The following is a 15,169-nucleotide window of genomic DNA, read 5'->3' on the forward strand; positions in this document are numbered from 1 at the left end:
GGGGAGGGGGCAACCCGCTGCAGCGGCCTCCGAAGGCTCCCCTGCAGCCTCCCCGTGGCGGAGCCTGGTGGAGGCTGCTCCCCCCATGCCGGCCTGGAATCCATCCCGAACTAGCCCGATCCTGAGCCCCTGCATGGGGAAGGGCGGTCGTGCCCCTCACCCTGGCATCAGGCCTTGCTGGTGCTGGGCAGGGGGTCCTCAAGACCCTCTGCGTCCGGTGGCGGAGCCAGGGTACGGAGGCACGGGGTATGGAGGCACGGAGTATGGAGGCACGGGGTACGGAGGAACGGGGTACGGAGGCACGGCATGCAGGAGGGACCAAAGCCACCCCTGCCCCTGGCCTTGGCACAAAAGGAGCCCAGTGCTGGGTGCATGGGGTGCTGGGTGTGTGGTGCATGGGGTGTGTGGGGTGCGTGGGGGGCTGGGTGTGTGGTCCATGGGGTGCACAGGGTGCTAGATGCACAGGGTACTGGGTGCACTGGTACTGGGTGCACAAGCTGCTGGGAGCACGGGGTGTGGGTTGCCTGGTTTGCTGGGTGTACAGGGTGTGGGGTTGTGAAGGTTGTTGGGTGCACAGGGTGCTTTGTGCAGAGGGTACTGGTTACGTGGGGTGCTGGGTACACGGGGTGTGGGGTGCATGGCATGCTGGGTGCATGGGGTGTGGGGTGCATACAGTGCTGGTTGCACAGGGTGTTTGGTGCAGGTGGTGCTCTGCGCACAGGGTGCTAGGCGCACGAGGTGCTGGGTGCACGGGGCACTGGGTGTGCAGGGCGCTGGGTGTGCAGGGTGCTGGGTGTGCAAGGTGCTGGATGCATGGGGTGCAGGGTGTGCAGGGCGCTGGGTGTGCAGGGTGCTGGGTGCACGGGGTGCAGGGTGTGCAGGGCACTGGGTGTGCAGGGTGCTGGGTGTGCAGGGTGCAGGGTGTGCAGGGTGCTGGGTGCATGGGGTGCAGGGTGTGCAGGGCGCTGGGTGTGCAGGGTGCTGGGTGCACGGGGTGCTGGGTGTGCAGGGTGCTGGTGTGCAGGGTGCTGGGTGCACGGGGTGCAGGGTGTGCAGGGCGCTGGGTGTGCAGGGTGCTGGGTGTGCAGGGTGCTGGGTGTGCAGGGTGCTGGGTGCATGGGGTTCTGGGTGTGCAGGGTGCAGGGTGTGCAGGGTGCTGGGTGTGCACGGTGCTGGGTGTGCACGGTGCTGGGTGTGCAGGGCACTGGGTGTGCAGGGTGCTGGGTGTGCAGGGTGCAGGGTGTGCAGGGTGCTGGGTGTGCACGGTGCTGGGTGTGCAGGGCACTGGGTGTGCAGGGTGCTGGGTGTGCAGGGTGCTGGGAGCACAGGGTGAGGGAAGGCGCAGAGCAGCACGGCGGGCCCCTGCCACCCCGGGGTGACGCAGCAGGACGCGGCGCAGCGGCGGGCCGACGGGTCACCAGCCTCTGTGCAGGCGGCCGGGGCACGGCGGGCCCAGTGCTCTGCCGGGCGCGCTCCAAGACGGTGCCTCTCCGGAGACGGTCACATCCACGGCCGGACACCCCGCTGTCCCCCGCGTCCCCAGCCCCAGGTGACGGCTCAGCCCCGCAGGTCCCAGGGGACCGCAGCCCCAGCGCCGGAGAAACGAGGTGCGCCGACTCCACCCGCGCACCGAACCAACGCCGACGCTCGTCCGGAGCCGCCCAGCCCTGACCACCGGGTGCCGGTACCCGGCTGCCACCAGAGCCCCCAACCCCCCCCGTGCGGCGGCGGCGGAGCCCCCCGACACCGCGCGTCCCTGCCTCTGGGTGACGATGCTCGGGGAGACCGCGTTCCCCTCGGGGGTACCCCCGACGGTGGGGATGGTGACGGTGACGGGGTGCGGGACCCTTACCGGTCCGGGCTGCTGGTTGGACGGGTCGCAGGCCAGCGAGACGAGATCTTTCAGGGGGTCCTGCGGGTTGAGATGAGGCGGGTACCGTATGGCCGTGTGGGGGAAGTAGGTGGAGGCCGTCTGGGGGAGAATCGAGGTGGTGGGGAAATGCAGCGTGGACGAAGGGTGCGGGCTGCGAGCGATACCTGCGGGACAGAGAGGGAGAGGGGACGGGCGGCGTCACCGGGAGCCCCCAGTCTCTGAGCCCCGCGCCAGCCCCGCGCTGGCCCCACGCTCACCGCTGTGCACCGCGATGACGGGACGGTGGTGCTGCGTGAAGCTGCTCAGCCGGGGCGAGGAGTCCTGGGGCGACGGGCTGTTGAAGGGCGACTTGTCCATCTCCGTCTTCTTCACGGTGGGGGAGATGCCTGGGGGGGCAGGGGGAGGCGTTACGGCCCGCGCGCCCCCAAAGTGCCTGGCCTTGGGGTGCTGGGCTCGTTTGGGGGGCACCCTGGGGAGGGCGTGCGGGTGCATGAGGGGTGCACGGGTATGAGAGCACCTGGGGGTGTGTGGGTGGGTGTGCACCGGCACGTGGGTGTGCATCACTGGGTATGCACGGGGATCTGTGTGCATGTACGTGCACACACGTGTGCAGGGGGCTGTGCATGTACACCAGCACCTGTGTGCACCCACGTGCAGTGTGCATTCGGGTGTTTGTGTATGCACGCATGTGCACGCATGTGTGTGTCTGCGTGCGCTTCGGCTGCGTGCACAGTTGTGTATGGGTGTGCATGCATGTGCACACAGATCCGCATGTGTGTGCACACGTGTGCAGGTGTGCATGCATGTGCTTCAGCACGAGTGTGCGTACATCTGTGTGCACAGTTGTGCATGTGTGTGCAGGTGTGTGCCTAGATTTGCACGCTGATCTGCATGTGTATGAGCTCGTGTGCATATGCGTGCGTGTGCATCAGCACAATGCTGTGCATTCGTGAGTGTGCACACGTGCACGTGTGTTCATGCATGTGCATCAGCATAGCACGTGCACCTGTGTGCACAATTGTGCGTACAAGTGTGCATCTGTTTGCACAGAGCAATGCATGTGTGTGCATGGGGCTGGGCTCCCCCTCTCCACGGTGCCCGTGGGCCCAGGGACACCCCCGCACCCCCTGACGTGGGGCAGGACCCCACACCAGCGCCCGGGGGGCTCCACGCTCGCACGGGGCAGGACACCCCGGTCCCCAAGGGGCCAGGCGGGCGCGGGGGCTGGCGGGTTAATCCCCCCGCAGCTTTAGCTCTGGCCATTTGGCCCAGGCGCCGTTAATGGGTTTAGCCCCGTCTGAGACGCTCGTTTAGGAGGATTTCCCGGAACATCCAGTACGGGATTGCCGTAAAACCCCCGGCCACGGCTGAGCACGTCCCGCCACCCCCCCGCCACTGCCGGGATCAGGCCACCGTGGCGGACCCCGTGCATGCCGGCGCACACGTGTGTGCATGGCCCCGGCAGCCTCTTGCCCTCCCACTGGCCTCTGTGGGGCACGGTGTCGGCCCTGGGGGCACGGAGTGGGTCCTGAGCACGTATGGAGCACAGTCCTGGTCCACGTGGGGCACAGCCTGGGACCATACGGGGCATAGGCCCAGATCAGGATGGGGCAAAGTCCTCAGCCCATATGGGGCACAGACCTTGGCCTATTCGGGGCACAGTCCCCGGACCACATAGGGCACAGTCTCTGGCACGTACAGGGCACAGCCCCTGCATGTATGGGGCCTTGGGGGCTCCTGTGGGGCTGGCCCCATCTTTGGGACAGCCCAGCTCCTAGGGAGGGCAGTGCAGTGACCCACAGCAGGCTTGGGGGTCCGACCCCAAGGGCTGAGCCCCCAAATACCCAGAAACATCACCAACAGGAAAAATCCTCTCTGGAATTAAAACCCCATCTGGGGACAGTTTTTCTCGCATTGCACACACTCCCTTGCTCGGCTCACCCCCCCAAAATCCCATTTATTTGCTTTCTGCCAGCATCCTGCATGCTTTCTGACAGGCTCCGTGCCCCCAGCCCTGCTCCTCAGCACCCCTGCGGCCACGGGATGGGGTCCAGCGGGGTGTGGAGGCTGGGCTGGATCCTGCCCCGTTGCCGGGGGTGCAGGATGGTGGGATAAAAGCGTAGGGGGCTCCGCCGCCTGCAGCCCCACGAAGGCACCCTGGGGCGTGGGAGCCGCCGTGCCAGCCCCGCAGCATCGCTTTAATTAGCCCAGCCCGCCCCGGCCCCCCCTTTTTCTTAATGAACAGCTAATTGGGGCTGTCTAGACAGGAAAGGGAAAAAAAAAAAAAAAAAAGCAAAGCAAGAAAGAAATCTGTCCACAGCGAGCGCGGCAGCCGTGGGGCTGGGAGAGGCCAGTGTGGGGCTGGCCCTATAGGGAGGCTGTGCCTAAATGGGGGGGTGTCTCATAATAGCATTACGGCACCTACAGAGAGTCTGTGCCTCAATGGGGGTCCCTATAGCAACCCCACAGCACCTATAGAGTGATTGTGCCTAAACAGGGGGGCCTATAGTGGCACCAGGGCACCTATAGAGAGGCTGTGCATAAACAGAGGGGCCCATAGCAGCACCATGGCACAGGCGCTGCGCCTGTGCTTCCGCAGGGGTGCCCGCCCTATAGCACCACGACAGCACCCGCAGGGAAGCACCGGCCTGCTGGTGCCCCACAGCAGCCCCTATAGCGAGGCAGCCCCCGGCACCTACCCCCTTCCATGTCTTCTGTCCAGTTGCGGCTGCTACTCGTGGGAGAGTTGGAGGAGGTGTAGTACTCGCCCCCGGGGCTCGTGTCGATGTCGTCCTCCATGGAGCCCGACTTGTGCCGTTTGCTCCTGGGGACAGCGAAGGGTCAGGCTGGCCATGTCCCCTGCCTCCCCGTCCCCCCTGTGGCACCCTGCGCCCCGGCACCTCTCCGACGTGCTGCCACGCAGACACAGCTGGAGCACTACTGCAGCGGTGAGCCAGCCATGCGGGCCCCATCCTGCCCTTGTGCCACGGTCCCCTGCCACTTCCTGACCCGGGGGTGACACGGAGCCACAGAGGGCTGAGCTGTGCCGTGCCCGTGGTGATGCACCCTGAGCCCTGCAGCCGGCAGCACCCAGTGCACCAAAAGTGCAGCTGGGGTGCCAAAACCGTGCTGGGGTGCCCAAATCATGCTGGGGTGCCAAAACTGTGCCAGGATCCCCAAACTGTGCTGGGGTGCCCAAAATGTTCCGGGGTGCCAAAACCATGCTGTGATGCCAAAGCCGCACCGTGGCACAGGGACAGGCAGCCAACATGCACCCTTTCCTTCGCCCACTCCCCCAGCCCGTGCCATGGGCACCCATGGGTGCTGGCAGCTGCCGTCGGGGCGCAGCGCACGCAGCAGGACCTGACCTGCCCGCGCCATCCCACGCGGCGTGGCAGCGCGCGGCTGTGCCCGGGCCGGTCCTGGCATCGCCCCGCGGCACCTACCCGCTGGAGGAGGTGCTGGGCAGCGTCCTCCTCATGCCCGTGCTGGAGGGGTTCAGGTCGTAGGCCAGGTGGCCCTGCAGCTCCCCCAAGGAGAAATTTGGCCCCGTGCCTGTCACCACCGGTGCTGCGGGGAGAGGATGGTGTCAGCAAGGGCTCGGCATCACCCCGTGGTGGCACTGGTGTCCCCACCCAGCCCACCCCAAAACCCGCCCCGGTGCCACCACGGTGCTGGAGAAGGGTTTTTGTTTGTTTGTTTCTGGGGGTCCCCAGGCACTCACTTCGGGACACCTGGATGAGCTCGGTGACGCTGAACACCCCCGAGGTCACGAAGCTTTCCTGGAAGTCTGTCGAGTCTGCACAGGAGAGAGGGGAGGGCGCTGAGAGGGGGTAGGGGGCCCGGTGCTGCCCCCGTGCCCCCCACATCTCCCCAGGGCACCTGTGGGAGCAGGGGGGGGCTGAGCTGTGACCCCCCCCCCCCCCCTTCCTGTGCCTCCCATCTGCGTCCTCAGGGCCGTCCATGCTGCAGTGGCCTGGGGACAGGCTCTGGTGTCCCCTGTAGATCCACGGCTATGGGGTGCTGAGCCCTGGCCCCTCTGCTCCCATATCCTCATTTTGGCCGCAAAGCCACCCAGGACATGAAGGAGGACATGAACACCCCATGGTGGTGGCACCGCAGGCACCCCACACGTCCCCGCCATGTCCTCACTCACCCAGCGTGATGGGCTTGCTGTCCTCCTGGTCCGAGCCGATGCCCGTCCGGGGGCTGCTGCTCTGCTCGGAATCTGCAAGACAGAAAATCAGGGTGAGCTGCTGGGGAAACTGAGGCACTGGGAGGCTGGCTGGGAACGTCCTGGGGATGTGACCAAGCTGGCACGTCACCTACCACCAGTGGAGCCTGTTCCCTCCCTGCAGGCCCTGCTGAGATGGGGACCAGGCCCCACGGTGGTGGGGCTGGGGACGGCCCCGTGTGGGTTACAGGCGATGCTCCCCACCACGGCCAAACCCTCACCGGCGAAGGGCCGTGACCTGAGGCTGGGGGACGGCCAGCATCCTTGGTGACATCCCTGCCCCGCGTGCCCGCGCGTCTTATCTAAAAATACCGGCGCAGACGCTGAGCTCAGCAGCCCCGCAGCCCCGACCCGCTGCCAGCAGCCTCGGCAGCATCCCTCCTCCCAAACCCACCGCCGCGCCCCGGCACACGGAGCACACTTCGAGCGCATCCCCAGTGCCTTCGGAGCCCTTCCAAACACTTGGCGATCGGCTTTTTATTTTTTTTATTTTCAAATTTTTCCCCGTTTCCCCCCTCCTTCCTCCTCCTCCTCCTCCTCCTCCCATCCCTTGGCCTTCGGCATCGCTCTCGCAGCTTTGGCTGATGCCGGGAAAAGGCTGAGACAATCCAAACAGCGCAGTCAAAACACATCGGCCCGCCGCTGCCAGCCAGCCTGCCGCGGCGTTTTGTTTCTTTCTTTCTTTTTTTTTTTTTTTTTCATTTAATTCTTTCCTTTATTTTCTCCCCCTTTTTTCGCCCTCGCCCCCCCAGCCCCTCGTGCGCGCGCCTCCCGGCTCGGTTATTTTTGGCCACCGCGGCGAAGCCACACGGGCGGCAGGACCGCGCCGCCCCCCGCCCCGACACCCCCACTTGGCGTTGATGCCGGGCGCAGCCATTTTGTCTCCCTCCCCTCCCCAATTTCCAGCCTTCCCCCCCCCCCCTTCTTTTTTTCCCTGCGCCCGCCCGACAGCCATTTTGTGCCGGCGGCATCGCCGCATCCCGCCCCGACGCCGCATCCCGCCCCATGCCCAAGCGCTTGCCCGCGCTCGGCTTCCTCCAGGCAGCCATTTTAGGGAGCAGAAATTCCCCCAGCACCGAGCTTGGGGTTGGCTCCCCCCAACCTTTTTTTTTTTTTTTTTTTTTTTCCCCTTCTTCCCTTTATATTCCCACTTGGAAAGCCATTGTGCACCCAGGCAGGAGCTGGCTCCCCAAGCACAGGGGTGCGAGCCGGGGCGGGGGGCAGCAGCAGGGACCCCCCTGTGCGCCCGCGGGCACCCGCGGGCCGGACACGGCCCCTCCTCGCCTCTTAAAACAACAAATCTCGCAGTGGCTCTGGAAGTGGTTAGCGATGGAGCCCGGCCAAGGCACGGGGCGGCGGCTGGCGGTTACAGCCCCAGCGCCGCGGCCCCGCGCCCCCTGAGGTGCCCCCCGCTGCCCCAGCTCACCCCGAGGAGCCTCCCAGCGCCCCGGTGCGGCTCTCCCCACCCCTGAGACCTTTCCCATGGCCTCTGATTTGTACCAAGACATCGCACATGGGTCCTTCGGTCACCGAGAGGTGCCCCTGAGGCCCGAGGCCTGAGGCCCGCTTGGAGATGTTCCACGTGATGCCCCCCGGTGCCTCCCGGGGCCTATTGGTCACCCCAAGATGCCCCCCATGGCCCCATGCTCCCCCCAGACACCGCCCGCAGCCTCACGGCCATCCCACAGCACCCACAGGGCCTGGGCCCTGCACCCAGGTGCTCCGCATGGTGCTCAGCTCACCCCAAGACGCCCCTCGTGGGCCCTGGGCCTTCTCCAAGATGACCTCCATGGCCCCTTGGTCGTCCCAAGACCCCCCGCAACGGTCTCTGCTTACCCCAAGACACACCTTGTGGGCCCTGACCCCCCCACAGCCCCTGCTCCCCCCGAAATGCCCCTCGTGGGCCCTTTCTCCCCTCCCAGGATGCGTCCCCTGGCCCTTTGCTCTTCGGCATGCCCCATGTGGGCCTTTACAGCCCCCTCAAGACGCCCCCCGTGGCCCTGTGGCCATAGTTTCCTCACCCCAAGGTGCCCCCATGGCTCCCCCCAGGCCCCCCGACATCTCCCTGGCCCTTTGGCCATGCCAACCTCTCCACAGCCCTTTGCACCCTCAAGATGCCCCACGCAGTCCTTCGCCCACCCCGAGCCGCCCCATCCCAGCCCTGTTTGTCCCCCCGGAGGTACCCCAGGACTCCCCCCTCCCCAAGAGCCCCCCCGTGCCCCCGCACCCCACACCAGCTCAGCTTCACCCAGTGTCAGCACATCGGGGTGCCCCTGCTCACTGCCCACCACCCTGGTGCTGCCCCGTGAGGGGAGGTGTGGGGGGGTCCCCCAAACGCACCCCACTTTGGGGATCGGGGCCCGCCCAGCTGCTGGGGGCCGCGGCGGTGCGGCCGGGCGTGCGTGCCAGCACTTTTCTGGCTGCCTCCTCGCGGCGCAGCGGCCGGCCAAGCTCTGCTCTCACCGCCATGTGACGGCTGCCTGCCGCCGGCCAACGCTCGCTAAAATGGCGAAGGAGCCACCGCCGCGATGCTCGGCCCCCCCCAGGGGGGCTCTGGGGGGGGGGGGGGGGGGGTCCCCCATCCCCAAGCGTTGGGGCTGCTCCACCTGCACCCGGCACGGAGTTTGGCTGCGCCGGGGAGTTGCCCCCCGCTACGTGACCCCCCCCCCCGGGTGTCGGTGCTGGGACCCCCTTTTTTCAGGCTGGGCTTTCCCACCCCGCACCTCCACCTTGGGGTGTGGCGGGGTCGCCGGTGTGGGGGCAGCAGGGACAGGATGGGGACACGCAGGGCACCCCCTGCCCATCAGTGGGGAGCCATGGGGAAGGGGTTAAGTGCCAGCGTGTCCCCCCCCCGCCCTGCCGCGCTGCACCGAGATCTCAGTGCCCAAACAGGTCAATAGCTCGTCCTCTTAAAAATAGAAAAGTGCATGCCCAGGGAGGGGGGGTGAGCGGGGGGGGGCAGGCAGCGAGGGCTGCCCAGGCGCGCTGGCAGCCTGGCCCCGTGCCACCCATTGAATTACGGCCGCCCCGGCCCCGCGCGCTGGCAGGGTGCCCCCGGCCCCACAGCGGCTCCCTGCCCACGGCCCCGCCGCTTGGGAACAGGCTCCCCACCGGCAGCCCCCGGGCTTGGCGGCCCCAACTGGGGCTGTCCCCAGGGGGGGGTCCCCGCCGGCCGGGCTCCCCCCCAGGGCTGAGGCCCTGGCTCAGGCTGCGGGAGAGCCCTGGCGCCGTGCCCGAGCGCTTACGGTAACAGGGCACGGTGTTACCGGCAGCGGCGCTGGGCGCAGGCGCGGAGGCTGGGGGTTGCTGGGGAATGCTCAGGGCTGGAGGGGGGGGGCGTTGGGACCGCTGGGTGATGGGCACCCGTGCTGCAGGCTCCTGCTCTGTGCCTCAGTTTCCCCTTGGGGGGGCTAATCCCCGTCCCCCTCTCTCCCTCCGTGGCAGAGTGGCCTCAGCATCTCTAACCGCGCTGCTCCCAGGTGGGTCTGGCCAAACCCACCGCAGCGGGCATCAGTAGGGCCCAGAGTGAACAGCCTAACTGGGCTGCCTGCGGGAACCTGAGCACCATGGAGCTGTGGAGAGGCTGTGGGGGGGTGATTTGGACCCCTCCCCCCCCCCCTCCTAGCGACCCCCCCGTTGTTCGCACTGCTCTGAGCAGCTCTCCCCGTCCCGCCGCCCCTTACGTAAACCCCGGCACAGCCCCGCTTGTGTAACCTCCTTGCGTAACCCCCCCCCCCCCCCCCCCCAATGTGCCGCACTAAATCCCAGCTCAGCCTCGTGGGCTGGGGGCACCGGACCCCCCCCAGCACCCCCCGGTGCCTCCCCAGCACCTGCAGCCCCCGGGGTGCTATGAGTTTGCCAGGTCTCAGCCCGAGCTTCCCCCCCCCCCCCAACCAGCACCACCACCACCACCACCCCCCTGCAGCAGGGCGCGGGGCCCCAATCTTTTTGTGCTGTGGGGGGGAGCGGGTGGAGTTGTCCCCCCCAAGGACTGGGGGTGGTGGGGACGCGTCCCGCTGCCACGTTCGCCGGCTGCAGCCAGCTGGCCCGGGCAAGCGGCCGGCGCCTGCGAGCTCCAGCGCGCTGGGAGCGAGCTCCTGTCCTCGGCCGACCCCTGCGGGAGCGGGGAGACAGCGGCGGCGGCGCAGGGGGGGCGCGGGGGGGACCCGGCCCCCACCGAGGGCAGCTAGGACGTGGCTGGGCCACAGCCAGCGAGAGCGGGGACAGATGGCAGTGGACAAAGGGACGGGGCTGGGGGAGTGAGGGGAGGGGGGGCTCAGCCCCATTGTCTGTCCCCCTGCCCCGCAACAACGTGGGATGGGGTGGGGGGGGTCCCCCGAGATTGTGGGGGGGTCGGGGTGCCCCCTCCCTCAGCTGGTGTGGGGCTGGCAGCTGGAAAGGGGAAGGGGAAGGGAAAGGGGAAGGGGAAGGGGAAGGGGAAGGGGAAGGGGAAGGGAAAGGGAAAGGGAAAGGGAAAGGGAAAGATAAGGGAGAGGGAGAGGGGGAGGGAGAGAAAAAAAAGAAAGAAAAAGAAAAAGAAAAAGAAAGAAAAAGAAAAAAGAAAAAGAAAAAGAAAATAAGAAAAAGAAAAAAAGAAAAAAAAGAAAAAGAAACAGAAAAAGAAAAAGAAAAAAAAGAAAAAGAAAGAAAAAGAAAAAGAAAAAAAGAAAAAAAGAAAAAGAAAAAGAAAAAGAAAAAGAAAGAAAAAGAAAAAGAAAAAGAAAAAGAAAAAGAAAAAGAAAAAGAAAAAGAAAAAGAAAAAGAAAAAGAAAAAGAAAGAAAAAAAGGAAAAAAAAAGAAAAAGAAAGAAAAAGAAAAAGAAAAAGAAAAAGAAAAAAAGAAAAAGAAAAAGAAAAAAAGAAAAAGAAAAAAAAAGAAAAAGAAAAAAGAAAAAGAAAAAGAAAAAGAAAGAAAAAGAAAAAGAAAAAGAAAAAGAAAAAGAAAAAGAAAAAGAAAAAGAAAGAAAAAGAAAAAGAAAAAGAAAAAGAAAAAGAAAAAGAAAAAGAAAAAGAAAAAGAAAAAGAAAAAGAAAAAGAAAAAGAAAAAGAAAAAGAAAAAGGAGGAATGAAAAAAAGAAGGAAAGAGAAAAAAGAGAAAGGAAAATGAATAAAATAGGGAAAGAAAGAAAAACAAAATGAACGGAGGGCAGGACAGAGGGTAACGAGGGAGGAGAAGGGTGATGACCGGGGGGGACCAGAGGGTTCCTGGCCTGGCCCCCAGCACTGCCCCTGCTGCCTCTCCCAGCCAGACCCGCTGCACCCTGACCTGTCCTGGGCCTCACGCCCCTGCCCCAGGGCATGGCACAGCCCCACAGGACAGCCCCACGGCACGGCACAGCCCCCCAACACGCCTGTGCCCCCAACCTCCCTGTGACACCCCCCCCCACGCACACGCCCCCCCGGGCACTGCTCCCAGTGCACTGTGGCAATATCCCTCCCGCGGCTGGGGGGGGACCCTGGCCCCAGCTGCCGGTGCCAGCCGGGCACGGGGGCTCGGCGGCGTCTGTCCCCCCCCCTTTCCCGTGCCCACGGCCGCCGGCGGAGGCAGGAGAGCCGCTGGCATCTGCCACCCCAGCTGTCCCTCGCCAGCGCGGCACGGAGCCGGGCGCCCGGCCAGGATGGCAACTGCGGCCCCGGGGAGGGCACGGCGCTTGCCAGCGCGGGGGGACGGCGGGTGGCCAAGGCGGGGGGACGGCAGGTGCTGGCAAGACGCACGGCGTTCATCTTTTATTCATCGGGCGACGAGTGGCACGGCCAGCAGCTCGGTCCCTTCGCCGTGCCCGAGGACGGGGACGTTCCCCTCGCACCCGGTGCCAGGTCCCGAGGGCTGCGCTCGCTGAGCACGGGGCAGCTCGGTGCGCTGGTGACGCTGCGCCCGCGGCTCGCTCTGGCCCGGGGGGATGCTGGCAGAGCCCCCTGCCCCTGGGGATGTGGGGACACGGGGCCGGGCACCGCGGGGTGCCGGGGACGCCCTGACCTCCCAAGGGCGCGTCGAGCCGGGAGCTCCGTGCGCCAAAACCGCACCGGGCACCGGCACGGAGAGGGGACGGGAGCGTGGCCCTTGCCATGGGGACACCCCCGGGGGGGTGACAGTGCAGGGGACAGGAACCCTGGGATCAGCACCCCACCCCACGTGCCCCTCCGTACGCTGCCGTCCACTTTCCAAAACACAGCTCCCGCAGCCTGGAGATTCTCTGATGGCTAATAACATTGTGCGCTTTTGGGGGTGTGGGGGGGGCGTCTCCCCTCCCAGCCTCAGGGCTCTGCCTATCTCCAGGACCTCAGCCTCGGCTTCCCCCGTCCGTTTGGCTGCGAGGGGAGCGATACCTGGAGCTGGGGGGGGTGGGGGTGGGGGCTAAGAGGGGGGAGCGTGTGTTTATCTGGCTGCTGGGGGGGGTTATCAGGGCCCACCTGCCCGCCAGCGCCCCATGTGTGTCTGCGAAAGGCAGACCCCAAATATTGCGCACCCCGACAGCCTCCCCATTGATATTTTTGCTCGGGGGGGGGGGGGGGGGGGGGCTAACGCCTGCTCCTCCAGCCGGGGGGGTGCTGCACGGCCGCTTGGCACCGCCGGCCTGGCACAGGCAGCGGGCAGCGGGCGAGCTCGGGCCGGGCGCCCTGGCACGGGTTCCCCCGGCAGATTGGTGCCATCTGCCTCTCGCCGGGCTGGGGAGGGGAGATAAGGGGCTGCCAGGCCTGGGGGGGCCGCTGCAGCGTGCCAGGGGGAGCGCAGTGCCCCCCCACTCCCGGGCTCGCTGCCTGACCCCCCCCTCCCACACCCCGGCGCCCATCTGCTCGCCCCGTTGGGCTCAGCCAAAGGGCACTGCTGGGGGAAGCTCACGGCAGGGCAGAGCCCAGGCGCCCCCTGCACCCCCCCCCACCCTGCTGGGGCCATCGCTGCGGGGTCCCCCCCATCCCGGAGCACCCCAAAAGGGTGCAAGGGGCCCCGTCCTCCTGGCTCCCCGTGCTCCCAGTACCTGGGGGTGCAGGGGTGGGGTGTGGGGGGGGGGGCCACGGAGATGGGGCTGCAGGGTTGCAGCACAGCCCCAACCCCCCCCCCCCCGCACGCTGCTGCCGTAGGGAGCAGTTGGGAGGAATCTCTCCGTAATGCTTCGAAGGTCCTGGCACAATCGACTGGGGAGATTGATTACCATTTTACTGCAATGCTTTTGACTTTCACCAGCGACCTCCGAGCTTCCCCCCCCCCCTCGCCCCCCCCCCCCCCCCCCCCCCTCCGCTGCACACCCAGCTCTGGGCTGCAGCGCCAACCCCTCCCCCACTGCGGTGTGCAGAGCCCAGCCCTGCACCCAGCCTGCACCCAGCCTGCAGCCAGCCTGCAGCCAGCCTGGAACACCCTGCACCCATCCTGCACCCGGCCTGCACCCTGCACTGCAACCAGCCCTGCTCCTGGCCCTGCACCCAGCCTGCAGCCAGCCTGTGAACACCCTGCACTCACCCTGCACCCGTCCTGCACTCATCCTGCACCCTGCACTGCAACCAGCCCTGCACCCAGCCTGCACCCAGCCTGCACACAGCCTGCAGCCATCCTGCAGCCATCCCGCACCCTGCACTACAACCAGATCTGCTCCTGGCCCTGCACCCAGCCTGCACCCAGCCTTGCAACCAGCCTGTGAACACCCTGCACCAGTCCTGCACTCATCCTGCACCCTGCACTGCAACCAGCCCTGCTCCTGGCCCTGCACCCGCCCTGCACCCAGATCTGCACCCAGCATTGCAACCACCCTACAAATGCCCTGCACCCATCCTGCACCCAGCCTGCACTCAGTTCTGCACCCAGCATTGCACCCAGCCCTGGCTGCAGCGCTGCACCCACCCCAGCACCCATCCTGCACCCAGCCCTGTAGGGAGCACCCAGCGTGCCGTGGGTCTGCAGAGGGGCTGTGAGGGGTGGGGGACGGACCCTGCCCTCCCCAGCCTCGCCTGTGCCTCAGTTTCCCCACCTGCACTGAGCACACGGGGGCTGTGCAGCTCCCTCTGGGCACCGCAGCAGGGTCCCCAGCACGCCCCGGCCCTCGGCATCAGTGGCGGGGGGGCAGCTCAGCCCTCCCCAGCCTCCCCTAGCAGGGAGGCCCGGCCGGGGGGGGGCCTCCTCCGCCGCCCCCCCTCCCTCACGTTGCCAGAGCAGCGGCTGGGAAATTCTGCTGACAGCAGCGAAAGGAGCCGGGCGCGGGCGGGCGGCCGAGCCCACGCGCTGCGGCCAATGCCGGGGGGCTGCGGGCAGCCGGAGCCGGGTGCTGGAGCCCCCCCGGGGGTGAGGGCCCCCCCCCAAAGCCTCCTCCTCCCGCTGGCCTCCGGCCTCGTTTGGGGCTGGGGGTGCTGAGGGCTGAGATAAGCAAAGGTGGGGGCGAAGCGTGCGAAGGGGGCAGTGAGCGTGCGGGAGCGAGCGGGGAAAACGCAGGAGTGTGCACATGGGTGCAGACGGGTGCTGCTGGGTGCTGCTGGGTGCTGCTGGGTGCTGCTGGGCGCAGAACCGAACACGCAGCAGCATGCAGGATGGACCCAGCGAGCGTGCGAGGCCACAAGGACCCCCAGCACCCACCCGCTGCTCCCGCACCAGGACAGCGCGGGTTCCCCCGGCACGGGGTCCCCCCACGTCCTTCCCTGCCTCAGTTTCCCCACCGGCCGGATAACCCCTCCTTGCTGCAGCCCAGCACGAAGCAGTCTGTGCGCAACGGAGCCGGGCAATGCTGAGCGCCCAGCACCCAGCAGCACCCCGGGGTCCCCCCCCCCCCCCGCTGCCAGCTGTCCCCCGGTCCCCCTTAACCGGGGCGTGGAGCGACCTTAACAGGGAAAGTGAGCGGCTGCCAGGCCTTATCAGAGAGTATTTACAGCCGCCGTGTTCCCAATTAGACATCAGGTGACTGCGGCTGCTGGGGACCCAGACACCAGGGTCAAGGTCACGGGCGGAGGGGTGGCAGAGGGGCGGCCGCCTCCCCTGGGGACACCCGGGGCTGCGGGGCCACTGGGGAACCCCCCTGGCACCCACACTGCGGGGTCCCCGGTGCTGGCACCGCAGCCATCATCGGGGTCCTCGTCCCTGCC

The 15,169-nt window shown here is 66.4% G+C and overlaps 1 protein-coding gene across 9 annotated transcripts in view; it reads right to left on the reverse strand.

Moving 5' to 3' along the window:
* Window positions 1-15,169, reverse strand: part of NFIC (nuclear factor I C) — a 42,872-nt gene that overhangs the window by 5,204 nt on the left and 22,499 nt on the right. For all 9 annotated transcript variants that reach the window (XM_040537321.1, XM_040537318.1, XM_040537320.1 and 6 more), the window contains exons 3-8: window positions 6,030-6,101; window positions 5,598-5,672; window positions 5,320-5,443; window positions 4,573-4,697; window positions 2,131-2,259; window positions 1,853-2,037 (exon numbers count right to left, since the gene is read on the reverse strand). In XM_040537321.1, coding sequence (XP_040393255.1) covers window positions 1,853-2,037; window positions 2,131-2,259; window positions 4,573-4,697; window positions 5,320-5,443; window positions 5,598-5,672; window positions 6,030-6,101 — 710 coding nt within the window. The remainder of the gene's footprint in view (window positions 1-1,852; window positions 2,038-2,130; window positions 2,260-4,572; window positions 4,698-5,319; window positions 5,444-5,597; window positions 5,673-6,029; window positions 6,102-15,169) is intronic.

This window comes from Cygnus olor, chromosome 26 (genome assembly GCF_009769625.2).
Source record: "Cygnus olor isolate bCygOlo1 chromosome 26, bCygOlo1.pri.v2, whole genome shotgun sequence".
Classification (NCBI taxonomy): domain Eukaryota; kingdom Metazoa; phylum Chordata; class Aves; order Anseriformes; family Anatidae; genus Cygnus; species Cygnus olor.